At 42.8% G+C, this 27,780-nt stretch overlaps 1 protein-coding gene and 1 long non-coding RNA gene across 3 annotated transcripts; one reads left to right on the top strand and one right to left on the bottom strand.

Moving 5' to 3' along the window:
• Positions 1–1,128: 1,128 nt before the first annotated feature.
• Positions 1,129–23,519, bottom strand: cetp (cholesteryl ester transfer protein, plasma). 2 transcript variants are annotated; one of them, XM_088997627.1, is made up of 18 exons: positions 23,144–23,519; positions 14,519–14,849; positions 11,843–11,957; positions 11,636–11,767; positions 11,271–11,341; positions 11,073–11,160; positions 10,586–10,655; positions 10,429–10,489; positions 9,974–10,065; positions 9,639–9,738; positions 9,380–9,459; positions 9,220–9,270; positions 8,964–9,110; positions 3,900–3,967; positions 3,511–3,550; positions 1,691–1,760; positions 1,483–1,568; positions 1,129–1,400 (listed from the first exon to the last, which is right to left on the bottom strand). In XM_088997627.1, exons 2-18 carry the CDS (start codon positions 14,733–14,735, stop codon positions 1,302–1,304), a joined length of 1,587 nt encoding a protein of 528 aa, XP_088853753.1. In that variant the 5' UTR covers positions 14,736–14,849; positions 23,144–23,519; the 3' UTR covers positions 1,129–1,301. The 2 variants fall into 2 exon arrangements, with proteins under 2 accessions (XP_088853753.1, XP_088853752.1); XM_088997626.1 differs by lacking the exon at positions 23,144–23,519 and adding an exon at positions 15,292–15,664.
• A 2,173-nt stretch (positions 23,520–25,692) lies between these two features.
• Positions 25,693–27,575, top strand: LOC148898423 (uncharacterized). The gene is made up of 2 exons (XR_016115123.1): positions 25,693–26,274; positions 26,787–27,575. It is a non-coding gene; the product is annotated as an uncharacterized LOC148898423 (long non-coding RNA).
• The last annotated feature ends 205 nt before the right edge of the window (positions 27,576–27,780 follow it).

The raw sequence follows: 27,780 nt of genomic DNA on the forward strand, positions 1-27,780 counted from the left end.
TACGGTGTTGTGGGATCCAGAAAAAACCACAAGACAAGCAATGTGATACGTCTTGACTCAACAGTGGTTTACTTCGAATGCCCCGATCTAATGCAAACGTACGCGCACAACAATTTCCGGTCCAACGATCTAAATCGGTCCGACACGAAACACGAACCGAAGCAGGTGTTCCATGTTTAAATAAACATTTTCGATATATATCATTTGTAAACCAATAGAACTACGCGAATGTAACCAAAATAGGAAATACGATAATTTACAACCTGTCACATCTACACGGCTGTCATCGAATCCATTCTGTGTTCTTCCATCACCGTTTGGTTCGGGGCCGCCACAAAAATGGACAAAATCCGACTTCAACGGACAGTTAGGACGGCGGAAAAAATCATTGGCACCGCCCTACCCACTCTCGAGGACTTGCACACTGCAAGAATCCAAACTAGGGCGCGGAAAATCCTACTGGACCCTCCGCACCCTGCCCACCACCTTTTCCAGCTACTCCCCTCAGGCAGGCGCTACCGATCCATGCGCACCAAATCCAGCAGACATTTAAACAGCTTCTTCCCCCAAGCCATTAACTCTTTGAACTCTTTCAACAGTAGCCAAAATGGAACTGCCACTTAGCAGTTTTTTTTGACAACGATACTAGTGCAGCGTGTTCTACCGGAAACAAATTCCTTGTGTGTCCTACATACTTGGCAATAAAGATGATTCTGATTCTGAAAAAGTGGCCTTTTTAATGCAACTCAGACACAAGCACACAAAAAAAAAAACAAAACACAAACACAGAAAACAACAAATTGGTAAAACATATGCAGCAGTTTATTACACATACTCAAGGAATCAGGCCTCCTTGGAAAATATGCATTTCTTTTCCTGTGCATGCCGTTTCCATTGTCTGGCGATGGCCAGTGAATTGCTCCAGTGCAATAAGAGCATGAGTGATGAAAGTTGTGACATGTTTCTAACACAAACGGAAACACAATAGATTAAATGTAATTTAAAATTCTAAAATAGTTCACCTTAAAAAACAGCCATTCTTTTAGGTAGGTGGCAATGTTTTAAAAGTGCTCCACACCTGTCAGATTAATCTCCTGTGCATATTGTTTTTCAGGTCATTCTGATTGAATTTAGTTCTTTTCTTAAACTTCTCTTTCATATTCCTTACATTGCTTGACTGAAGAGTAGGGGCTGAAGGGAATTCATAACACCAACCTCATACCCACATAATAAACAATATTGTATATAAATTACCCAGTTACTTGTGAAAATGGGTGTTAGTGAACAACTGCCTTGAGTCTTTATTGATGTAGACCGTCATTTTGCTGTAGTGTCATCTTGAGAAAGTCTACAAGGAGGTGATGAGGAAAACCAAAGTCCATCTGTATAATCACAAATCCCTGAGCAAAACGGAATAACACTTAGTGTAAGACATGAGAACAAATGTGCAGATGACAAAAAAAGTGTTCAAGTGACACTTACATCCAGAGGAAGGACTTCAGGGTCGTATATGTCAAATAAGTATAATCCCTGTTTGTCCAGCAGACTGGTGATCTCGGTTTCAAGTACTGGAACAACAAACGGAGAAGAGTAAGTACCACAAATTATTCAACTCAATCATTTCAAATCAAATGTTGCTTTTACAGATATGAAAACACATTCTTATTTTAACTGTACAAAGTGTTCTTACCAGAAAGTGCCTTGGGGATGCCGATCTTCATCAAAGCTTCTTGTATGAAATCCAGTTGTGCTTGAGTACTCTGAAAAGATAAATCAGTCAATCAAAACATGCCTTCAGTTCAGTGTATGACGGTCCGTAATTGGTCGGAATGTAATGAATGTGTTTGTGCGTGTGTGTTTGGACTTTTTCTTATGTTTCACTAATGAATACTTCACCACCATTGAAAGCCATACACCATATGTCAAAATATGAAATAACTGCAAAATGAGCGGAAAAACAATCTCAATTTTACAAACTGCCTCTTTCCGACAGTTGCATAGATGTAGTGCAGGTAACATCCGACTTACGACTGGGTTCCGTTCAAACCAAAAGGGCCGTTAAGTCAAAATGGTGGTAAGTCGAAATCCATTCAAAATGTTGAATAGAGACTCAATGCTAAATGACTTGCAAACGATCTGATTAGGACGCCACGGGGGTGGGTTAGCGTGGTTCTGGGTTGCTGGTGTTCTACCGGTTGCCCTTTCCCTGGCATTACCCCGCTCTCTGCGCCGACGCGCCCGACCCGCCACCTCGCCCCGAAGCAGAACCGTGGGCCCGCGTTGCGACGTTCTCGTTGCGCCGTTCTCGTTGCGACGTTCTCGTCACGGCGGTCCCATCACGACAAAAAAAGGGCTTGGCGGTCGTGGTCGTAAGTACGGGTGGTCGTAAGACGCGCCGGTCATAAGTCGGACGTTACCTGTATTTGAAATGAGCAGTGTAGCCTTGTAGTATATGTGAACCGGACAAAAAGGCGCAATAGTCAATGACAAGTTCCACAGTTTTTTTCCCCCAAAAAAAACAACTTTGTTTTGAACACAAATGGTTGTGAGTATATTGCAGTCCATTCACGATGACATGTTTTGTGAAAGTAACTCTCACGTTTTGGTTTGCGAACAACGAGTGGCACTGGAGGGCCCCGTCTGCAGCTGCACAGGTGTTAGTCATTTTAATCAGTAGCAGTTAAAAGGACTCCCGGCATAAGCAGTCAGTGTCCGGTCATTGTTTGTTTCACCCTGTCAGGTTTGCTTCATCTTGTCATGTTTTACTCATGGTTTTGTTTGCTACTTTGGACCTTTCTGTTCTGATGACTTTATTAATACTATTTGTCAAATAGACCTTGCTCTTCCCTCCTGCTTGCATTTTTGGGGTCCACCACCACCTTGCAAATTGTGACAGTCACGATGTGTTACCTAGAATAAAAATGATGGAGTTCCACCAGGTTGTGTTTTGTTGAAGCGAGCCATTTTTAATTTTACATAATGGCTGTAAAATTAAACATTTCTGAGTTATTTAGCTTGTCGTCATTAGCTTGAGTTGAAGAAAGCGAAAAACACTTTTCCCATGACTACAATGACCAAAAGCGGAGTTGTCATTGCACAGTGAACGTATTTGTGTTGAAAGTGTTGGCTGCATGCATCAGACAGGCGGATCAGCATACTCATCAACAAACGAAATTTCGCGAGTGAACCAATCTGAAAATACTTTTACTGTCTTTATGGAGACTTGCTTTTCTCTTCAGACTCTGTTGAACTAGAACAAGTAACCATGCGACCAGTCGCAGCGCCGCATCACCACCATCATTTGCAAAGGATATAACTGGCCATCAATGGCAACCAATTTCAAGCAGATTGGAAGAAGTAGAGGTCTGGTACTTTTATTTCACAGTTTCTATTCTTTGACTAAAGAATGTTGAAGACCTTCGAGTAGACACTGCCTCAAAAAGTTGGGGGGAAACTATGTGAAGGCATCTCCGAGAGAATATTGTGTGAGCGGTTAGGCAATCCACTTACCAGAGGAGATTGGGACAATTCAGCCCGTAGTACATCAACCCTGGAGGATGAAATTAATTAGCACTGATTTGTATCGAGCATACGAAGTTGGTGATTGATTCCAAATGCACCTTTTGGTTCATAAGTAAAGTTCTTCAAGATCAGGCTATTGTTGAATGAACTCAACCTCGAAACAAGTTGAAATGCATCATTTCCGAATGCAATGCAGAATCTTGGATTTATTTTCTTTTGCGTTCGTGACAAAACAACAGGTAGTAGAAAGCGCAACCCCCATTTTTATTTCATCAGTACTAGGAGGTGCGATAAATGACCATCAACCCTCTGAGTTACAATTAGAATGCATGAAACAGAGATCGGCTGATGATAAAAGTAAATGAGAAAGGTCTTACTGTAAAGATTCGCCATGCAGTGTGACGTGTTTGTTGACATAAGAAACCGTGACATCCATGGTGAGGAACTGCACAAAAAACACACTCAAAACGTCATGGCAAACACATTAATTAAAGGGGAAACAAAACGCGTCATCATTGGCGTGGTGAGTGACGTCCAATACTTTAAGCGCCCAAAAAGGTGGACAATACCATTTAGACATTAGTGCAATCTCACATTGATAAGCCAAGTCATGCCAAGATTAACCTATTCACTGCCATTCCTGAATTTATTCGGGAATTGAAAATATGACGTTGAGTGCTATTCCCGAATTTGTTCGGGTTTTGGTTTTTCTTGCGGGGTATGGGGTGTGTGGTGCCGATAAAGCACTGGTCAGACCGCTGGCAGCATTTGCCTTTCGTACAGCCGCCCCCACTCGCACCTCATATTACTCCACACCCATATGACATTTTACTCTTTTTTCTTATGAAAGAACAGATTCTAATGTTTCTTACATTGCATTGAATGTTTATGTTGTCCAAATACTCAATATTCTGTGGGTTCCGGAATTTGAAGATGAGAAAAACCCCTGGTTTTTTGCACATCGTCTGGTAGTGAATGAGTTAAATTTGTGTACTCCTAAAATTCCTGCAGACATTTTTTGCGAGTGAATTTCCATTTTAGTGAGCCGTTATATTGCCTTTTTATTTATTTAAAGCACAATTTCACGCTCATGCACTCTAATAATTTTGCAGGTGACACAGCGCTTGTGTGCCTGCAACAGGAGGACTGAGATCAGCGGTCGGGAACCTATGGCTCGTGAGTCATGTATGGCTCTTTTGATGATTGCATCTGGCTCACCGATAAAATTAAATACAGTACATATTCTCGCTTTTTTTGCTGTTCATTTCCTGTTTAGGACAGCAGCTAGCGGAAATCACATTTTTGATTGGATGATACTGACCTAAGGCCGTTGATGTTGAAACAGGTAAACGGCCCCTTTTAAATATGCCTGACGAGTAAAAAAAAACAAAAAAAACGAAGGATTCGCCTTTGTGGAGAGAAAAGCATCTGCTGTGATTCTAATTTGCATTGACACAATACCATGAATGAAACAGTTGAATATCGGTGTCACTTTAACAAGCCCCAGGCTAACGTTAGCATCAATATACTTCCGCGAAAGACAGCAGAAAGCAAGCGTGCAAGCTAATGAGCTGTGTGCAGGCTCGCTAGCAGTAATTTTGCGTCTGGAGCCGGCAAGTTGACTTTTATTCCGATTGTTTGGCTTGATTTTTTTTTTTACCAATCATGAGGAACGAAAAAGTATTCATATTAATTGTGAGTATAATTACAGTTATTTTAAATAATACATTCTGACATTTTGTTGAAATCACGTGTGTGGGTGTTGCGTGTGCGTGCGTCTGTGTGTGTGTGTGTGTGTGTGTGTGTGTGTGTGTGTGTGTGTGTGTGTGTGTGTGTGTGTGTGTGTGTGTGTGTGTGGCTCTTACTGAAAAACATTACATAAATATTTTACTTTTATGGCTCTCTTAGTCAAAAAACGTTCCCGACTCCTGACTTCATGGGCCCTTTTTAGATTCGTTTTTTGAGTAGCCAAAAAGTCCTTTAATGTTGAATACAAATCAGATTAAAAAAACATCTGCAGATTTTAGAACGTTAGCATTTTCAGTGGGGAAAACTATTTTGGTTGTGTTGACATTGTGTTGAGCAACAACCTCAAATGAGGGTCATGGACTGTTGCACTTTACAAATAACAAAGAAGCCATTTTTTTGGTGCGGGAGGCGGTTGTTTTGAATGTTAATGTCAACAAAACACTCTGTACTGTTTTTGCCCTTGTTCCTTGTACGCCAGCTTGCTTCTCGCACCCAGTCAATGAATAGCCTACTGTGCCAATGGCCTCGTTTCCGCTCGTTTCTGTGTTCTCGCTCCTACCACGAACAGTGTTTTAGAAATTTAAATTAAAGAACATGAGGAAAATTGCACTTTGAATGAGTAGCAACTCTCTATGCTGCAATGGAAAAAGCACTGGGAATAAATGAAATAAATATTTGCAGCAGTACATTTGCAGTTAAAGCGTTACAAAGATATCTAATTTCAAACAGATTCTTATCTTACAGACAGTGTATTGTCGGTTTTCAAATACCTGACATGTTTCGGCGGAAGTAGATGCCGAACGTCTACGTATGAAACTTATGAGCAAAAGTGCATTAGCAAAAAAGACAAGGTTGTTTTGAGTGCGTTTAGAAAGCAACCCTAATTGTGCTTGATGTCCTCTGTTTATATGGGAGGGTCCACTTTTTTACTTACAACTAGGGCTGCTGTATCATGGATAGCATAAAACTATACAGTGGATCATCATTTCCTCATTTCATCCATTTTCTGGGTCATGGGGGTTGCTGGAGCCTGTCCAAGCTGTCTTCGGGCAGTAGGCAAGTGACACCCTGAACTTGTTGTCAGCCAATCGCAAGGCACAGTAATGTACAACCATCCGCTCTCACATTCACACCATGGCACAATTTGGAGTGTTCAATCAGCTCACAATGGTCATAGAAAGGTTTTGGCATATGGGAGGAAAACAGACTACCCAGAGAAAACCCACCCAGGCACAAAGAAAATATGCAAACTCCACACGGAAAGGGCAGAGCGGGAATTTAACTCTCGACATTACCTGTACACTGTGAAGTCGTGCTAACCACTCGACTACCATGCCACCTGGTAATATTTTTTTTTTAAAAAGAGTGAAAAAAATAGTTTTTGACTCAAACAGAACAACCAAAATTAGGGTGGTATTAACAATAGCCTCTGAAATTGAGTGATGATGTTTGAAATAGAATACTCTGCCCATCGGCTCACAACGTCCCGAGTCGAGGTCAGCAGCGCCCCATCCTCACTGTACAGAGTGTTAGTGATGCACTGCTTTCCCCTCCTGAGGCGCCGGATGGTGGACCAGAATTTCCTCGAAGCCGTCTGGAGGTCGGCTTCCATGGTTTCACCGAACTCTTCCCATGCCTGAGTTTTTGCCTCAGTTGAATTAGCCTTTGCCAATTTAACCATTGGGAGGACTGTAAAAGTGTTTGCCCACCGTTTGTGGGCCTGCATAGGTGGAATTGTATATGGTTGATTCAATTCACTTTGTTGCTTCCTCATGGAAGGGCATGTCAGTGGAATTGAGGAGTATGCCCCCCACCAACCAGAATATCTTCAAAGCCATCCGCAAGTCTGTCCATATGGCCTTGCTGAACTTTGCCCAGCTTGGTCAGTCGGTAGCCTCCAAACTCCCTCCAGTCAGGCATTATGGACCAGAGTTTGTGGAGCCTGACAATGTCTTTCTCTCTCCAGGCTGCAGTTTTTGCATTGCAGCATGTGTGTGCAGGTCAACCGCCAGGGGTGCAGCTTTGAGTTGCCAATTGTAATTTGTTTGTTAATGTATGTTACAGTTGTTTTTTGGCCATACCACTCCATTCGCGGGGTATAATGAATACACAGAAGAATAAAAATAAAACACACAAACGGTGGGCAAACACTTTTACATCTTTTACTTATACTCCACCAACACGGCTTCCTTGGAGGAAGCAATGTCTGGGGACTCTGAGATGTGCTCTCCGATCTCTGTGGTTGAAGTCACCGATGTGGTTAAAAAGCTCCTCGGTGGAAAGGCCCTAGGGGTGGATGAGATCCGCTCAGAGTTCCTGAAGGCTCTGGATGTTGTGGGGCTGTCTTGGCTGACACCCCTCTGCAACATCACGTGGTCATCGAGGAGAGTGCCTCTGGATTGACAGACCGGAGTGGTGGTCCCCCTTTTTAACAGACTTTTTACAGAGGGGTCACACTCCTCAGCCTCCCTGGTAACTTCTATTCAGAGGTTCTAGAGGCGAGGGTCCATCGGGAAGTCGAGCCTCAGATTGAGGAGGAGCAGTGTGGTTTTTGTCCCGGCCGTGGAACAGTGGACGAGCTCTACACCCTTAGCAGGGTCCTCGAGGGTTCATGGGAATTCGGCCAACCAGTCCAAATGTGCTTTGTGGACTTGGAGAAGGCGTTTGACCGTGTCCCACGTGTAGTTCTGTGGAGAGTGCTGCGGGAGTATGGGGTACAGGAATGCCTGATACCGGCTGTTCGGTCCCTATACGACCGATGTCAGAGTCTGCTTCGCATTTCCGGCAGTAAGTCGGAATGATTTCCAGTGAGGATTGGGCTCCGCCAAGGCTGCCCTTTGTCACGGATTCTGTTCATAACCTTTAGGGACAGAATTTCTAGGCGCAGCTGAAACGTTGAAGTGTTCCGTTTTGGTGGCCTCAGTATAGCCTCTCTGCTTTTTGCAGATGACGTGGTACTGTTGGGGCCTTCAAGCGGGGCTCTCCAACCCTCTCTGTAGCGTTTCGCAGCCAAATGTGAAGCGGTTGGGATGAGAATCAGCACCTCAAAATCTGAGACAATGGTTCTCAGTCGGAAAAGTGTGGAGTGCCCCCTCCGGGTCGGGAAAGAGATCTTGCCCCAAGTGGAGGAGTTTAAGCTATGGATCGGGACCGAAAGAACAAGATCCCAGACAAGGGGCCAAAATGAGCTTTCTCCGTAGGGTGTCCCAGCTCTCCCTTCGAGATAAGGTGAGAAGCTCGGTGGAAGGGAGGGGCTCAGAGTCGAGCCGATGCTCCTCCACACAGAGAGGAGCCTTATGCTTGGGCATCTGATTAGGATGCCCCCTAGACGCCTCCCTGGTGAGGTGTTCCCGGCATGCCACACTGGCAGGAGACCCCGGGGACGGCCTAGGACACGCTGGAGAGACTATGTCTCCCAGCTGGCCTGGGAACGCCTAGGGATCCACCAGGACAAGCTGGAAGAAGTGGCTGGAAAGAAAGAAGTCTGGGCTTCCCTACTGAAGCTGTAGCCCCCGCGACACGACCCCGGATAAGCGGCATAAGATGGATGTATGGATAATTGAAATGATTGGGAACTGATTGACTAATAAAACTGATTGGGAACTGCCTCACTTATGTTTGTTTTGGGGAAATGTTGGCTTTCTCATTTTTTTTAAATGCAGTTGATTTTAATTCAAGTTTGACAGCCTTACCGTCTTAAAGAAGAGTGTTTCTTGATTTTCACACCATAGTTGGCCAGAAGCCTCAGCCCACACAGTGGTCCCGATGGTGGAAGTGTTGATGGAGGGCACAGACGAACTCCACACTCGTAATTCTGGATGGCTTGTTTCGACAAGACACTTGACACACAAACACACAGATAGAAAGGTGATTAAAGACAGCCAGATGAAAAAAAAAATCACTGTGCTCATCTGAAAGAGCAACGGTATACTTCATTGTCCAAATTACCTTTCTCAAAAAATCAGGCATGGCCATTGTGATGTTTAACTTGAAAAGTTCCTGAAATCACATTCACAAGAGTCCGGAATTGACATACAGTACTTTATTTTTTTGTATCATTTTGGTACATCATGGTGGATATGAGTATGAATCTGTGGTGTTTTCTTACAATCAATTCAGCTCCAGTGATGTTAAGCTGGAAGCGACCATCTTGGTGGGCAGCAGTCATCATCGGGTTTAAGACCTGATCTGGGGGTAACAAACACATATCAGCATTAAATTCTCCAAAACAAAACTTAACACTAAAGTTCATTTCCACACTTCAGCAACAACTCAACAGCTGAAATTGATCCTATTATATGCAGTTAATTTTCTAGGTACACAAACTGTATTTTATTAGATTCTACATTTGGATAAAATATGCTGACCTGAGATCCAAAAGTAGAGCATCCGGTTTTCAGTCAGCTGACTTGGATTAAAAACGGAATCATGAATGGCACTGACATTGTTGTTGTACTTTGTGAGCCCCTGAAAATGGGGAAAAAAGTTTTTAGACCGTAACTAAACCATTGAACATGGCACCTGTTTTTGATGGCTAGAGGATTCATTGCTATTTTACTCGTTGTCTGTTATACATTTTAAATTGCTTTTACAGTATCTTGTGCTTTTATGAATGTGTTTTTAAGCACAAGTATGTTTTTAAGAACAAAATAGGAATGTGTAATTTGGTTCTCATGTAAAGCAAATGTACAGATCTTTCTACCTTGTGGTATGATTCAATGTAGTGAGCAGTTACGGTCGGTGCAGCGGTCACGCCAATATCTACAGTGATGTCTCTGTCACTGAGGAACTGCTCTAAAAGTACATTGAGCATAAGGCAAGGCATTAGCTGATGGACAGGTCAACACAGCAGTTAAACAACCACTGTGTCGTGAACGAAGCAAAATTTGGGAAAATGATAGAGAAAGGAGAAGAGAGTAGCAAAAAACAAAAAAGGAGGGCAAGACTAACCCTTAGCTCATTTCCTAACAATCTTGTTGTTCCAAACTCTTGACAAGTGAAGAGATCATAAGCTTCGGGTCTTTTCTTAATTCACTCCCATTCTCTTTCATGTCATGAATAATGTTGCTATAGTTTACATTAACGGCACCACTAAACTGGAAGAAGTCCAGAAAAAGGGATGTACCTTGTAACGTACTGTATTTGATATGAACCCACCTGCTCTCTCCTGTATAAAGTCCGCTAATATGTTTGCCACTTTGTTGATCTCCTTACAAATCTACATAGGAAGAAAACATTTTTCTTTGTAATGGAAGACAACATCGTATTGTGGCATTGATTTTGATGTTCACCTCACAATTAAACAATGATTTACCTGTCCCTTGATGACAAGCTTGACAGTAAACGTGATGAAGTCTGTGAAGAGTTTCTTGAGCCAGTTTGGTCTGAGTGCACGAACGCACACGCAGGCACACAAACACCCACACACACAAACACACGCACACACACAGACACATGCACACGAACGCACGCAGGCATACACACACACACACACACATCCACTCACACACACACACACACACACACACACACACACACACACACACACACACACACACACACACACGCACGCACACACACACACACACACACACACACACACACACGCACATACACGCACGCATATACGCGCGCACAAACACACGCACACACACACACACACACACACACACACACACACACACACACACACACACACACACGCACACGCACACGCACACGCACACACACACACACACAAAGCACACAATGTGAATAAAGGGTCTTCATCAGCGAGAGGAATTTATTTTAAAATAACTCACTCTCTTTCTCCCTGCAGGTGTAAGCACAGTTTGTCAAAATTCAAGTGACAGGATGATGTGTCTGCTGCTACCTTCCCCTGACCGCAATCTGAGAAAAACCAAACAACAGAAATCTCAAAATAATGACAATATGCTTTGTCAACCATATCAAACTGTTTTAATCGAATAAAGTTGATTGACTTATCGATAAATACTTACAGAGTTTGGGGTTGATCCCAAGGTCAATCTGTGACTCAATCTCAAATTGAATTGACTGAGCAACGTCGACTCTTGATGAAACAAAAAAAATAATTATAATTTATGTAAGATGAAACTGGTTGGGCGCATGTGAGGTGAATGGGGAAGTAACAGCCTCCCAAATGTGTGTGTGCAAGATCTAAATTTCTTCAATAGTCTTCTAAATAATTTGCTCAAAAATATAAAAGGAACACTTGGAATTTCAGAATGTTGTTTAAGAGTTTCATTTCTTATTATTAATACATCAGCACTTAAACTGATCAATTATCTGAGAAGTAATGTAACCACAATTATTTGGTGTACGGTGATTTCCCAGACAAACTCACAGCCAACTACCGTATCCGTAATGGAGATTCCCAATGAAGACTGCAGATACGTTGCTAATCTCCATGGCGATGCCTTCACCGGGAAGAAGCTTAAAGGAGCTCTGACCGATCGTCAGGTTGTGAATCTCCATGCTGGAAGAAGAGGTGCAAACGTGCCTTGAATGCCTTTTTAATTTCCAATTGTGTGCATGTTATGCATGTACTCACTTTTTAAGGCCATATGAGATTTTTCCCAAGAGGGGCATAATCTTCTCTCCTTTAACATCTGGATATCTAGCATATTGGAACGCTGCCTCGATCACTTTAGTCGTTTTTTCATTCACTGTAGAAAATTAAGAGTAATGTACTGTAGTCGTGAATTGAACCCCATTACATATTTGTGTTCGACATTCCAGCAACATGCTGGGTTAATGGTACATTTGAATTTAGTGGTGGGGAAATTTGGTTAATCAGATACCCGCTTGGCTCCTCTTGATGTGGAGAAGAACTGGCTCGGCTCTGAACCGAAGATCGACTGCGGAGAAATTCTGTCCAGAACAGTAATGACCAGAATCGGCGACAAAGGGCACCCATAACAGAGTCCAACCGGAAATGGAAATAATTCCGACTGACAGCAGACAATGTGAACCAAATTCTGACATCGGGAGTAATGAGACCGAACAGGCCCTATCATGAGGTTTGGCCACCCATACTCCCGAAGCACCTTCCACAGAACTCCCAGTGGGACACGGTCAACTGGCTTGTCCAAGTCCACAAAGCACTTATAGACGGGTTGGACGAGTTTCCACATATCCTCGTGGATCCTGCTAAGGGTGTAGAGCTGGTCCACTGTTCCACAGCCAGGACAAACACCACACTGCTCATCTTCAAACTGAGGGTTGACTTCCTGCTGGACCCTTATCTTTACCACCCCTTAAAAGACCTTACCAGAGAGGCTGAAGAATGTGATCCCTCTGTAGTTGAAACACACCGCCCGGTCCCCCGTTTAAAAAAGTGGGACCACCATCCCGGTCTGACAGTCCAGAGGCCTTCTCCTCGATGATCATGCGATGCTACAGAGAGGTGTGAACCAATACAGCCCCGCAACATCCAGAGCCTTGAGGAACTCCGAGCAGATCTCATCCAACGCTGGGGCCTTGCAACCGAGGAGCTTTTTAACAGTGACGTCAACCACAGAGATATGAGATCCCATCTCAGAGTCCTCAGACTCTGTTTTTTCCAGGGAAGTAGGAAGGCCGAGTTCAGGAGGACTTCAAAGTACCCTGCCAATCGGCTCACAAATTCACGAGTTCAGCAACATCCCATCCCCACTGTGCACAGTGTTGGTGGTGCACAGCTTATCCCTCTTGAAATGTCATATGGTGGACCAGAATTTCATCGAAGCTCTCCGGAAGCCAACTTCCACGGCCTAAGCGAATATCTCCCACGTTTTTTTTGCCTTGGTGACCACTGAAACTGCGTTCCACTTAGCCAGTCGATACCCAGCAGCTTCCACTGAGGTCTCAAATGCCATAAAGGCCCGAGAGAACTCCTTTTCCAGCTTGACGGCTTCCTTTACTGCTGGTGTCCAAAAGCGAGTATGGGAGTTGCTGTCATGACAGGCACCGACCACCTGACGGCCACAATTCAGATTGGCCACCTCAACAATAGAGGCAAGGAACGTGGTCCATTTGGACTCAATGTCCCTCGCCTCATGGGGACATGGGAAAAGCTCTACCGAAGGTGGGGATTGAAACTCATTCTGATAGGGGATTCCGCCAGATTCTTCCAACAAACCCTCACAATACGTTTGGGTCTGCCAGGTTGGACCGGCATCTTCCCCCACCATTGAAGCCGACTTATCAGTTCAGTTGACAGCTCCCCGCCCTCATCACCGCAGTGACCAAAACACGAGGCCGCAAAGCCAAATCAATTGAACCAGGTGCCCTGGTGCCAAATGAACATATGGACACCCTTATGTTTGAATACGTTATTGGTGATAGACAATCCATGACGTGCACAGATGATCAATCACAAAATACCACTCGTGTTCTGATCGAGGGGCCGTTCCTTACAATCACGCCCTTCCAGGTCTCACTGTCATTGCCAACAAGAGTACTCTCCAGCACACCGTTCAAGAAGTCTAAAAAGGGTGTGGGTACGCTGAGCTGCTGTTTGATGCATATGCACAAACAACATCCCCACCCAAAGGCGGAGGGAGGTAGCCCTCTCATCTTACACCAATGTAGAGGCAGTGAGACAGGGTGAAATGAGTATGCACACACCTGCTCTATGCCTTTCACTGTGGGCAACTCTAGAATGGAAGAGAGTCAACGCCACTCGAGAGAACTGGTACTAGAACCCAGGCTGTGTGTGGAGGCAAGTCAGATTATATCCAGTCAGAACTTCACTTTGTCGCACAGAACTCTTGGGCTCCTTCCCTGCAAGAGAGGAGACATTCCACGTCCCTAGAGCAAGCTTCTGTAGCCGAGAATCGGACCGCCATGGTCCCCGCCTTTGGCTACCACTGAACTCACACACCCTTTTGGTGCCTCCCATGTGTGGTGAGCCCATGAAAAGGGGGACCCATGTTGACTCTTTGGTGAGGCCCCATGGGTGTATGCCCAATCACAAGGTGGTCGTCAATGAACCCCACCCCCAGGCCTGGTTCAAGAGGGAGGCCTTGGTGATCGCTGTCCCAGCAAAAGAAACTGATTTCCATTGATTTAACTTGTCATAACGGGTTCTTGAGCCGTGCTTTATCTGGTTACTCACCTAGGACCTGTTTACCATGGGTAACCCAACCAAGGGAATAAATCCCCAGACAACTTAAAAAAGTCTTTACATTGAAAACAATTACAATGAGTGCAGTACTTCGACATGCTGTTAAGTTAAGGTACTCACACACAACAGCAGCAGGGTAGGTGAGGCGGCACACAGCCCCACTGAATCTGTAGGCTGAGGTAGTATCCTGCAGGCACCCATGAGATGATCCATACACAGATAATAGGAGTAGGACAAGTAATAGAGGAGGAACGCCATGAGTCATTTTGTAAGTGGACTCTGTACCCGCTCTTTTGACCCATGGAATCTGTGAGTTCTGGTTAGATTTCAGGCTCATTGTCACAGTTGGGCTCTTTTTGCAGTGTAGACCCTAGCTTTTGCCGAAGCTGCTAACTTTAACTCATTTAATCCTGCTTCTTGTCTTTGTTATCTATGGATGTTGAGGTTTCCACTGAAAGAAAGAGAGTAAATACAAAGTCATCATCAAGTTTTCTAATTTTAGTAAATCATTTTCTTTCAAACAAACATATATACACATAAGCATGCACTCGCTCAAGAGCGCGCACACACTCACGCACACAACGCATGCACGCGCGCCCACACACACACACACACACACGCGTGCACGCACACACACACACGCACACGCACACACACACACACAAAACACACAAATACTTTACCAATTTTAATTTATCTGCCATTCTTATGGTCTTTCATTCTGTGGCCAAAATGTGATTTTTACCATGCAGTCAGCAGTACAAAAAGTCAGCAACATTCATATAAATCTTAGTGAAGACTACATTAATTTGGTTTTCATAGCAGAATGCGGCAAAATAAATTGGACTACTATAACAAAACAATAGGTTTAAAATGAGCATATTAACACTTACCAAGTTCATCAAGTCTTGTGGAAGAAGCGAGCATACTAATACGAAGATAACAAACCGTTTCCCCCTCAAATGACTCTTGTCCTTGCTTTTCTGATTAAGTGGTCAAAACGGGGTATGCAGTTAGCAATGCAAATAATCCATGGAGTTCAATTAAATACTGTATAGGATATATAAATAGGGCCGATACGACCAGTAAGACTTTAGTTCACTGACGAAGCCTCTTCGATAGGAGGCGAAACGTCCGACCCCTTCAAAAACAAGTACAGATACGGCTGAAGAAACCTTCTCATCGATGGACCACTCCTGTACGACCGAGAGCTTACACAGACGTGCTGTATAGGAAACCATTCAAATCTGAGCACGCTATTTAACAGTAAGGCTTTTTGAACCCAGTTACTCCTATTTGTATTTGTTGGAGGTAACTGATTAAAAGTCTGTTTAGGGGACTTGTAAAATTGCACCATCTAGTGGGAGTATATGTGTACACCACATTCACCCATCGGTGAGGTTACTCCAGACCAGAAGTGCTCAATGAGTAGATTACAGTCGTAGAAGATGAGTAGAGTAGAATATGTGACTGTTGTGGCATAACAAAGATGAGCAAGGATGATGTGACGAGGGCACTGAAGAGGTGAAGAGGAAGGGTGTAAAGGCACTTAGGCCTGATGTTTTATCAATGGAGGTCCGGAAGTGTGAAGGAGAGGTGGCAGTAGTTTTTCTGACCAGGTTGTTCAACAAGATCTTAGATCACTGGTTCTTAACCAGGGTTCGATCCAACTCTTGGGGTTCGGTTAGTCGATCTCAGGGGTTCGGCAGAGCCTCCGCCGACACACTTCCTTTAATGACGGAAACGGAACATTTCGTCCGGCCCCAGAGGTCGTTCGTCCATTGTTATGTCCGTTTAGCAATCGGTAGAGCTCTGGACGAAATGGAGGAATACCACATGAAATCGTGGGGGCAATATAGAGTCAGAAGCGTTCAAAATCAGAAAAATTAATACAGAGAGAGAAGAAGAGAGGCCAGCTAGACTGCTGCTGCTTCCCCCATTCCAAACGAATGAACAGGCTAGCCAGTAGCTAGCAGTAATCAACGTGTGACTGTTGTGGTAGTACGTCGTTTTTATGTTTTATCCATACTATGTGGGGAAAAATAAGAAAGTGATCGGATGAATATGTACAAGATGGATTCTCATGTATCACGGAACGTGATGGGAGTGAGCGTCCTATTTGCATGATTTGCAACGCCAAGTTGAGCAAATCTACTCTAGCACCAAAAAAACTAAAGGAACACTTCTTCAAGCTGCATGGAGATGGGGAATACAAGAACACAACACTTGCTGAATTCAAGGTGAAGAGAGCAAGATTCGATGAAAGGGCCACTCTGTCTGCTCTTGGATTTGTACCTGTTAGCAAAGTGTATGCATTGTCTTGGTTTTGTTCTTTGAACAAGGTGATGTTCATGCACGGCTCATTTTGTGTAGCTGTAAAAAAATATATCTGTCTTGAATTTGAAAAAAAAAAAAACATTTTTTTTTTTTCAATCAAGGGGGGTTCGTTGAAAGCACAAATAAAACTGATGGGGTTTGGTACCTCCAACAAAGTTGAGATCCACTGTCTTAGATGGAGATAAGATGCCTGACTAATGGAAATAAAGTGTACTGGTGTCCATTTTTAAGAACAAGGGAGATGTTCAAAGTTGTAGAATCTACATCTTGTACATACATGTTAAGTCACACGATTTGGTTGGGAGACTCCCGATTTTGACCACAATACTGTACTCACAATAATTTCTAAGATGAAACAAAAAAAAATGTAAAAACAAACTTTTCTATACTAATTGAATGTATGAATAAACAATGAAAGCATTTTTGTCTTTTATTTACTTCTAATTTACCTTTTTGTAACACGCACAAAAGTATCACAAGTACGAAAATCTCCTGATTTATGATTTCTGAAACTTAACATGTATGACAGAGGAATAAAGTTGATGAGCCATACAATGAAACTATGGGAAAGAGTAGTTGAAGCTAGACTAAGAGGAGAAGTGAACATTTGTGAGCAGCAGGATGGTTTCATGCCAAAAATTAGTAAATGTAGTGTTGCTTTAAGAATGCTGATCGATAAGTACAGAAAAGGTCAGAGGGAACTGCAGTGTGTCTGTAGATCTGGAGAAAATGTATGATAGGGTGCCGAGAGAATAACTGGTATTGCGTGAGGAAGTCTGGAGTGACAGAGTAGTATGTCACAGCAGTGCAGGACATGTATGATGAGTGTAAGTCAGTTGTGAGGTGAGCTGTTGGTGTTACGGAGGAATTAAGGGTGGAGGTCGGACTTCATCAGGGGTCAGCTCTCAGCCCCTTGTTATTCGTGATGGTGATGGACAGGCTGACAGACGATGTTAGACAAGAATCTCCTTGGACGATGATGTTTGAGATGACATTGTGATCTGTAGTGCGAGTAGACAACAGGTTGAGGAGAAACTAGAAAAGTGGAGGTTTGCCCTGGAAAGGACAGGAATGAAGGTCAGTCGCAGCAAGACGGAATATATGTGTGTGAATGTGAATGTGTGTGAGAGGGACCCAAGTACAGTGATACCTCGGTTTACGAACCCCTTGGCTTACAAACTTTTCGAATGACGAACATTATATTTATAAAAATTTAACCTTGGCATACAAACAATTTTTCGGGATACACACGGACCTGCCACAATGAGTGATGCATTGTTCGCGAACGAGCCCCTTCTCCAAACAAGGAGCTGACTTTTTTTGTCCACTATTCCCCGCCCCCAGTCTTAAATCCGCACGTGATTGGCCAAGAACGCAGCAGTGAGGAGGGTGGGGGGGAGGGGTTTTACAGACACAGAGTGAGGCCGTTCTCCATAAAAGAAAATGGCAGCCAACTTGTTTTTTTTGTCCTCTTTTCCCCGCCCCCAGTCTTCGGTTAAAGCCACGTGATTGGTCAAGAACGCAGCAGTGAGGGAAGGTGGTTTAAACATTAAAGAGACAGTCAGACGACAGAGAGAGAGTGAGCAAATGGATAGAAAACACAGTGACAGTGACAACAGTGACATTTGGACTCATTTCAACTTTGATCATTCAAAGGCAGAGTGTAGACTGCAACGTTGAAATATCCCATCAATCAGGCTCCACAAATAACCCATCGGTAGACTTGATGCAAAAAGCTATCAACCCAGCGAAACAGAACACAATTGATAAGGAACAAGGTAAAATTAGCGCAGAGAAAGCACCTCCAAGGGATCATTCCTCAAGATGGTGAAAGAAGAAGGCTACGTTCCTCATCAAGTGTTTAATGCTGATGAAACCGGAAACTCCATCCATCACAAAGGTATATAAAACAACTTCATTATACAGTAGTTTATTTCTTTAATTTTAATACCGTAGCACATTTATTATACATAAAAGAAAGTATATTTTGTGTAGTTTTAAGGCTTAGAAAATTATAAAGTACAAAATTATGTTATGGGGACCTGGGAACGAATTATTCTCATTTTAATGGTTTCTCATGGGAATTTTTTTTTGGGATACACACTTTTTGCCTTACACACTCTGTCTGGGAATCAATTAAGTTCGTAATCAAAGGTATCTGTACAAGAGTGAGGTGACAGAGAAAAGAGATAAAGAAGGTGGAGGATTTTAATTACTTGGGGTAAACTGTCCAGAGCAATGGAGTGTGGAAAAGAGTCGAAGAAGAGTGTACAAGTAGGCTGGCATGGCTGGAGAAAAATATCAGATGTGATGTGTGATAGAAGAGTTTCAGCTCAGATGAAAGGAAAGGTGTATAAAGCTGTGGTGAAACCAGCCATGATGTTTGGACTGGATACAGTGCCATTGAAGAAAATACAGGAAGCAGAGCTGGAGATAGCAGAGATGAAGATGTTGAGGTTTTCTTTGTGAGTGACCAGGTTGGACAGGATCAGGAATGAGTATATCAGAGGGACAACTCATATTCGAGGCTTTGGAGAGAAAGTCGAAGGGCCAGACTGAGATGGTTTGGACATGTCCAGAGGAGAGAGAGTGACTATATCGGAAGAAGGATGCTTGAACTGCCAGTCAGGAGAACGAAAGGAAGGCCTAAAAGGGGGTTTATGGATGTATGAAAGAGGACATGAAGGTAACTGGTGTGAGAGAAGAGAATGCACAAAACAGGGTTAGATGGAGGACAGTGATTTTCTGTTGCGACCCCTGAAGGGAAAAGCCGAAAGGAAAAGTTTTAAATTTGTACTCATCCAAAATTTGTTTGATCTGCATTTCACACAAGGCGTAGTTTGAAACCGTACAATGGGCTATGATTGTGATGCTTTTGCCTTTAACATGCTTGACATGTTTGATTGTGGTTTTGTGGGGGCGGGGTCCATCCTGGAAGGTCGACTGAACTTTGGTCAACAAACGTTAGGCACCCCTACCCCAGTGCAAACATATCCGAGCGTGCATTTCCATTGTAATAATGACCCTTGTTCAAGCCTTCGCAAAAACAATTTATTGAAATACCTCGAGTAAACTTGTTTTAAATATATTCATTTGCAGGCACTATACTTCTAGTGTTCTTTTTTAAGTACAGTACCATACTTCTACAAACTTCATAGAAGTAAGCTTAAATGTACTGTGCTTGAATGAAACATGCACAAACACTTTTTTGAGACACTTTTAAAACCTTATTTGTTCCTATTTAGGATTAATGATATTAATCGTATGTGTTATATACTCATATTCGAGTACACTGTTTAAAGTATGCCGCATTTTATACACACACACACGTCAAGATTATATTCTCGTGAATTTAAAGTTCGTAAGGTAAAAAGTTCGTTAGCTAAAGCGTTCGTAAGGCGAGGTATATATATATATATATATATATATATATATATATATATATATATATATTGTGACGTCACGAGAGGCTGTGTCCTGGAGGGCAAATACATCCCCCTAAGATACGTCTGTGTAAGCTCTCAGTCGTACAGGAGTGGTCCATCGATGAGAAGGTTTCTTCAGTCGTCATCTGTACAAAAGTGAAGGTTTCGGACGTTTCGCCTCCTATCCAAGAGGCTTCGTCAGCGGACTAAAGTCTGACTGGTCGTATCGGCCCCATTTATATATCCCTAATGTCCAGACATGGTGGCGCCGGACACAGCTATGATAGGTCCCTACTCTCAGGTTGGGGGGGGGGGGGCAGGGGACCCCTCCCTGTGGCCCCACTGATTGTTCCTACATTCCTGACTAACGACTGGCCTATTACCCCCACTCCCCCCGGTATCACCTCATCAGCATAACGCCCCTCATCAGCATTGCGAAAGTTGCCTAACCTGTTTTGCCTAAGCAGGCTATTGTATGAACGATCCAAATTGAACCTCACCCCACCAGACCGGTTTAATGAAGGATTTTGTTGTTTTATAAGAATCGCTTCTTTTACCCCCCTTTCAAACCATCTATGTTCTTTCGCTAAGATTTTAACTTCATTGTCGTCAAAAGAGTGGTTGCTAGCTTTTAGGTGCAAATGTACTGCCGATTGAGGCCCACTAGTATTATTCCTGCGATGTTGATAAAGTCTTTTTTTGAGAATTTGTTGAGTCTCCCCAATGTACTGCTCTTTACAATTTTCATTCTTACAATGTATGGAATAAACTACGTTACTTTGTTTTTCATTTGGTAGCCTATCTTTTGGATGCACTAATTTCTGCCTTAACGTGTTTATCGGTTTGAAATAAGTAGGAATTTTATGTTGCCAAAGGACTCTTTGTAATTTTTCAGAAACTCCTGCAATGTACGGTACTGCTACTCCTCTCCTTTTTTAATCTTGAGAATTATTGGTTTCGTTCGCTATTCTTTCTTTCTGACATTTGTTGAATGTCTTATAAAACAACAAAATCCTTCATTAAACCGGTCTGGTGGAGTGAGGTTCAATTTGGATCGTTCATACAATAGCCTGCTTAGGCAAAACAGGTTAGGCAACTTTCGCAATGCTGATGAGGGTCGTTATGCTGATGAGGTGATACCGGGGGGAGTGGGGGTAATAGGCCAGTCGTTAGTCAGGAATGTAGGAAAAATCAGTGGGGCCACAGGGAGGGGTCCCCTGCCCCCCCCCCCCCCCCCCCCCCCCCAACCTGAGAGTAGGGACCTATCATAGCTGTGTCCGGCGCCACCATGTCTGGACATTAGGGATATATAAATGGGGCCGATACGACCAGTCAGACTTTAGTCCGCTGACGAAGCCTCTTGGATAGGAGGCGAAACGTCCGAAACCTTCACTTTTGTACAGATGACGGCTGAAGAAACCTTCTCATCGATCCCCCTAAGATGGCTCCACCCAGAGAGAGTCTTGGCCCCACCTGGTGGAAGGCAGCAATTAAACCCACACACCTGCAGCTGATCAGGGCTTGATTGGAAAGCAGGGCTCTTAAGGCAGAGAGCCTCTGAGTGTGCAGCTTGGGGAAAGACAAGCTCGATTGCTGTGCTCTGTGGAGAAGTTAATTGCTGCGTGGAACTCATTGCCAGTTGGGACCACACGACTGGACACTGGATTTGAACCTAGCTAAGGTGGCTAGGCTACATGACGAGGACGTCAAGAGGGGTGAGGCCTAGAGACTCTTGTAAAGAACTCCGTCTTCAGTTTTACCTCAGAAGAGACTTTATTTGGATTTAAGTAGCAGAAGAGACTTTATTTGGATTTAAGTATCAGAAGAGACTTTATTTTGACAAGTATTGGAAGAGACACTATTCGAACCTTTGTTGCTTGTGAATTCCCCCTGGAACCCTTGATTAAAACCTTTTGTTTGTATCCAAACCTGTCGTCCATTGCACTTCTTGTCCCGTCCCGCTGAGAGCTAGCCTCTCATGATATCACAATATATACAGTAAAGTCTCGTTATATCGATATCGGTTATATCGATAGTATTGCTTATTACGATACTATTTCTATGGACGCAAGGAGAAAATTTACATGCAGCTGGATCGGATATATCGATACTCCGAATATAATATTTTTTTCCGACTCCCGAGAATATCGATATAACGAGACTTTACTATATATATATATATTATTGGTTATATATATATATATATATATATATATATATATATATATATATATATATATATATATATATATATATATATATATACAGTAAAGTCTCGTTATATCGATATCGGATATCGATACTATTTCTATGCACGCACGGAGAAAATTACATGCAAACAGGGTCGGATATATCGATAGTCCCGGTTATATCGATATTTTTTCGGACTCCCTTGAATATCGATATAACGAGACTTTACTATATATATATATATATATATACAGTAAAGTCTCGTTATATCGATATCGGATATATCGATAGTCCCGGTTATATCGATACTATTTCTATGCAAGCACGGAGAAAATTACATGCAAACAGGGTCGGATATATCGATAGTCCCGGTTATATCGATATTTTTTCGGACTCCCTTGAATATCGATATAACGAGACTTTACTGTATATTAAATATTGATATAACTGATCCTGCGCCGAACTGCATTAACAAAAGCCGCCAAAAGAGGGCAGCCAAGTGCCATATAAGAAACGGAGCTGGCCATGAGCTCCCATTTTGTGCCTCTTTTTTTGGGGGGGGTGAGAGATGTTCCCCCAATGTTGCCTCAAAACGGCCAGTGACGTGCGGTGAGGTACATGGCTGGTGAGGCACTGACGTCATCACAGTCAGATTTACAAACATATGAACTCTATAGAGTAGCTTATTCACCATTTGATTGGCAACAGTTAACCTGTTTGTCATGTCTACATTCTTTATATAAACTGTAGCATAGAAAAAAAAGAATTAAAAAAAATGGTATTATTAATGTGCCTTTACTTATAAATGAAGTCCATGTGCCGCTCCTTCTGAAGAAAGGCATCGATAACGTCTTTGTAGAAGCCTTTCTTATCTTTCTTCAGTTTTAAAAGTCTCTCTATTTCTTTCAATTGATATACGTAATCCTCCATTCTGAAAATAAGGCCAAGCAACACGAAAACATGACTGGATGGTTGCACTTGCGAACTGTTTACTGTAGCTTGCTTTCACTCATTCTATTATTCTGCAGCCGAGGAGGTGCAAGAAGAATCTGTAATCACCAGTGCCCCCTGTCATGAGGCAGGAGAACTGTGTGCCTCACCTATGCACACAGTTTTGATAAAAATAAAATAAACACTGTAGTACAGTGTTTATAATGTACAGTGACTACATTGTATACACCAGCTAAACTGCAGACATTTAGTTCATATACTAAAAGTGTTTGAACACTTTAATAACAATATGCAGAGGGACAGCAATGCGGTCTCACTGCAGAGCAAGCCAGCAGAGTTCACATAGTCATTGCGCAATCCATGGTGAGGCTCAGCCGGCTGCTGCCTCACCGCTCGTCTCCAGAATAAGAATCAGAATCAGAATAATCTTTATTGCCAAGTATGTAGAACACACAAGGAATTTGTTTCCGGTAGAACACGTTGCACTAGTATCGTCGTCAAAAAAACTGCTAAGTGGCACTATACAGTTCCATTTTGGCTACTGTTGAAAGAGTTCAAAGAGTTAATGGCTTGGGGGAAGAAGCTGTTTAAATGTCTGCTGTATTTGGTGCATATGGATCGGTAGCGCCTGCCTGAGGGGAGTAGCTGGAAAAGGTGGTGGGCAGGGTGTGGAGGGTCCAGTAGGATTTTCCGCGCCCTAGTTTGGATTCTTGCAGTGTGCAAGTCCTCGAGAGTGGGTAGGGCGGTGCCAATGATTTTTTCTGCCGTCCTAACTGTCCGTTGAAGTCGGATTTTGTCCATTTTTGTGGCGGCTCCGAACCAAACGGTGATGGAAGAACACAGGATGGATTCGATGACAGCCGTGTAGAAATGTTGCAGCACCTCCTGTGGCAGGCCATGCTTCTTTAGCAGCCTCAGGAAGTACATTCTCTGTTGGGCCTTTTTCAGGATAGAGTTGGTGTTGACCTCCCACTTCATGTCCTGGGAGACTGTGATTCCCAGGAACTTGAAGGTCTCAACGGTTGACACAAGGCAGTTGGATAGTGTGAGGGGTAGCTGTGGTGATGGATGTTTCCTGAAGTCCACGATCATCTCAACTGTCTTGAGCGTGTTCAGCTCCAGGTTGTGACGGCTGCACCAGAGCTCCAGCTGCTCCACTTTTTGTCGGTACGCAGACTCGTCGCCGTCTTTGATGAGACCGATGACCGTGGTGTCGTCTGCGAACTTTATGAATTTGTCAGCTGGGTGCGTTGAGGTGCAGTCGTTCGTGTAGAGAGAGAAGAGCAATGGAGAGGACGCATCCCTGCGGGGCTCCAGTGCTCGTGGTTCGTGTTGTGGATGATATATTTCCCAGTCTGACCTGTTGTGTCCGTCCTGTCAGGAAGCTGAGGGTCCACTGGCAGATCGTAGGGGACACACAAAGCTGGAGAAGTTTGGGGATGAGGAGTTCTGGGATGATAGTATTAAACGCAGAGCTGTAGTCCACAAACAGGATCCACTTAGTATTTGAACGGTAAATGTGAAAATTCAGCGATTTGGAAAAAAGAAATCAAAAACTGGTGAAGTTAAATGGAAAAGAACTTTAAAGTACAAATCACTAAATAAATACAACTGTTTAATTTATTTTTTCATTTGATATTTCCATGATGACAGGTGAGGCACGGCCTCCCCTGCCTGCACGTCACTGAAAATGGCACATATAATTATTTAATGATTGCAAACATGTATGCTTTCATCTTCAGAACTACAGTGTATTTGAATCATATTCATAACTGGATGTGTAACAAGAAAGCATATTATCCGAATCTGAAGCCATTGTTTGGATTCACAAGCAATGCAAGACGTCTTGGCGTGAAGTCATTTTTATTGGTGTTTTGCATTTGAAAAAAAAGTGACATCGGTTGTCCTTTAATACACAGTATGGAATGTTAATAATTTTCAAAATCATCACGCTTCAGCAGACAAACAAGTAACATTGTTGCAAAAAACGATTGCATTCATATACAGTACATTGGGCATGTACTGTACAGTAGGCGATATAACGAGACTTTACTGTATATATATATATAGTAAAGTCTCGTTATATCGATATCGTTTATATTGATAATACTGCTTATTACAACACTATTTTCATTTCCCGTGCATATTTCTAGTCTTTTTATGTATAATTAGTTCCGTTTAGTACGATTCGTGGTTTTTACGATAATCCGGTTACTACAGTGCTCTTTTTCATCTCCCGCCGGCCATTTTGCTATGTTTACATCGATACAAAAGATACTTACTGTGAATCGATATTTGCTTCGGGGTTTCTATACAGTACCACCATTATCGAAATCTGTATCGGTCGCGCCATTGGTCAACTTGGTCACGTGACTTGGTGACGACAGTAAGTGCAGAGAACATGGGCTTCTTGTCAGGAAAGAGGATGTTCGTCTGGTCCTGAAAGAGTTGGATCCGAGAGGAGTGTCTTTAAGGCAAGCAAGACGTCTGAGACGACGAAACTACTTCTCGAAAGGGCCGAATTTTATTTGGCATATGGATTCATATGACAAACTGAAACCGTTTGGAATTTGCATCAATGGGGCTATTGATGGCTTTTCAAGGAAAATAATGTGGCTCGATGCCTACACAACAAGTAGTGACCCGAAGTTAATTGGAGGTTACTACATTGAAGTTGTGCACCGTTTGGGAGGTTGTCCTCGAATCGTTCGAGCTGATTTGGGGACTGAAAATGGTCATGTTAAAGGCTTCCAGCGTTTCCTGGTGCCCATACCGCCAGGCAGCACCCTTGACAGTTACTTGGATGGAGCCAGCACCGCCAATCAAAGAATTGAATATTGGTGGGGGTTTCTTCGCAGCCAATGCATGGAATTCTGGTTATCACTCTTCAAAGACCTCAGAGACAATGGCTTCTTTGATGGTGGATTTCTGGACAAAAGCATCCTGCAATTTTGTTGCATGGGACTTATTCAGGTGAGTTCATATATTCTGTAGCTCCATTTATGAAATATGTATTTTTGTATTTGAGAGGGTGTTGATGGGACACAAAAGAAGGTAAATAATCGGATAGTGGAAAGAAGATAGTGGTCTGTGTGTGTGGGGACATAGGGTGAAGGTGAAATGATCAAGGAAAAGATGAAGGAAAAGTGGGGATGGGCAGAGTAGTAAACATGAGTGACGAGTTTAAGGTAGAAAGGAGGGAGCAGGGAGAGAAAAGCAGTCTAATTCTATAATTTCTTGCTCATAAGAGCTGCTATGACTGTGCAACTCTTCCTAAATCTGTCTGTATATCACACCAAATCCAGCAGGCATTTAAACAACTTCTTCCCTCAAGCAATTAACTCTCTAAAAAGTAACCCCAATAGAACTGTATAGTGCCTCCATTTTTTGATGAGACTAGTGCAGCTACAGGAGACAATTTCCTTGTGTGTACTACATACTTGGCAAAAAAAAGATGATTCTGATTCTGATATTATTCTCAACAGGATGAGTTGGATGATACTGCCCGTGTTTGGAACAGCCATCTCATCAGGCCCTCAAAGAACATAAATGTCCCCAGTGGTCGGCGCAACGTGATGTATTCTTTACCTGAACTTTATGGCACAAGGGACTTCCTCTCCACAGTTGACAATGAACAAGTTCAACTATGCAAAAGCCAGTGTGTCTTCCGTTTAACTATGCCTTGTGATCCGGATGTATTTGTATTGTGTGCTTCCTTAATGGCCCAGTCTGGTCTGATGCCACCAAAAGAGCCGTATCAGGCTGTGAACTTGTACTTGCACCTCAGAGAGGCCCTTACTGCAATTCTAAATTAGAAGCATGATGTTTTCAGGGGTCAGAGACATTAACCTTTGGTGAAAGCATTTTTGTTTCCGTATACCAGTCATACTGGAATTATATTACATTAAAATTTAAACATGAATTACTCAAAGCAATAACCATATATTTTTTGGTGTGTGTTTGGGTGAAACCATTTTATGGCTCCTCAACTGGCTCGAAGTAACATTTAATGAAGGCTGAATCCGACGACCATTGCCATTTCTTCAACCCTTTGTTCATCATTTCTTTTATCACTTCACTTTAAATGGATTATTGGGATACATTTGAGGACGAATAATATATAGCAATCACAATTTAAATCATTTTTTGTCTGCTGTTTTTGTTACTGTATAAGGAAAGCATATTTGATCAATATGAAATGTTCATTTGTCAAATCATTCTGGGTGTCAATAAATATACTGTCTTGGTTGCTGATTTTAACCACAAATACTTAACCAATGTGGATCTGAATAGTATTTATTCCTGCACCCCAGTACACAATCACTTGCCTGTAAATGATAACATAATTGTCACTCTTCAATTTCGTCAGCAGGTGGTGTCTTGTGTTTAAAAAAAACATGAATTATTTGGAACAAATTTTATTAACATTGACAAATTGGTATGAACAGCAATCACAAACATATAAATGGAATACAATAT

This window comes from Hippocampus bargibanti, linkage group LG05 (assembly GCF_051943395.1).
Source record: "Hippocampus bargibanti isolate YZ-2025 linkage group LG05, ASM5194339v1, whole genome shotgun sequence".
In the NCBI taxonomy this organism is placed as follows: Eukaryota; Metazoa; Chordata; class Actinopteri; order Syngnathiformes; family Syngnathidae; genus Hippocampus; species Hippocampus bargibanti.

Excerpts from the sequence above, each read along its gene's own strand:
- cetp (XM_088997627.1), bottom strand. The coding sequence starts at position 14,735 with ATGAGCCTGAAATCTAACCAGAACTCACAGATTCCATGGGTCAAAAGA. Across the intron at positions 3,551-3,899 it reads CTGCATGGCGAATCTTTACA|GGTTGATGTACTACGGGCTG; the intron begins GTAAGACCTTTC and ends TTCATCCTCCAG. Across the intron at positions 1,761-3,510 it reads AATTGTCCCAATCTCCTCTG|AGTACTCAAGCACAACTGGA; the intron begins GTAAGTGGATTG and ends TTATCTTTTCAG.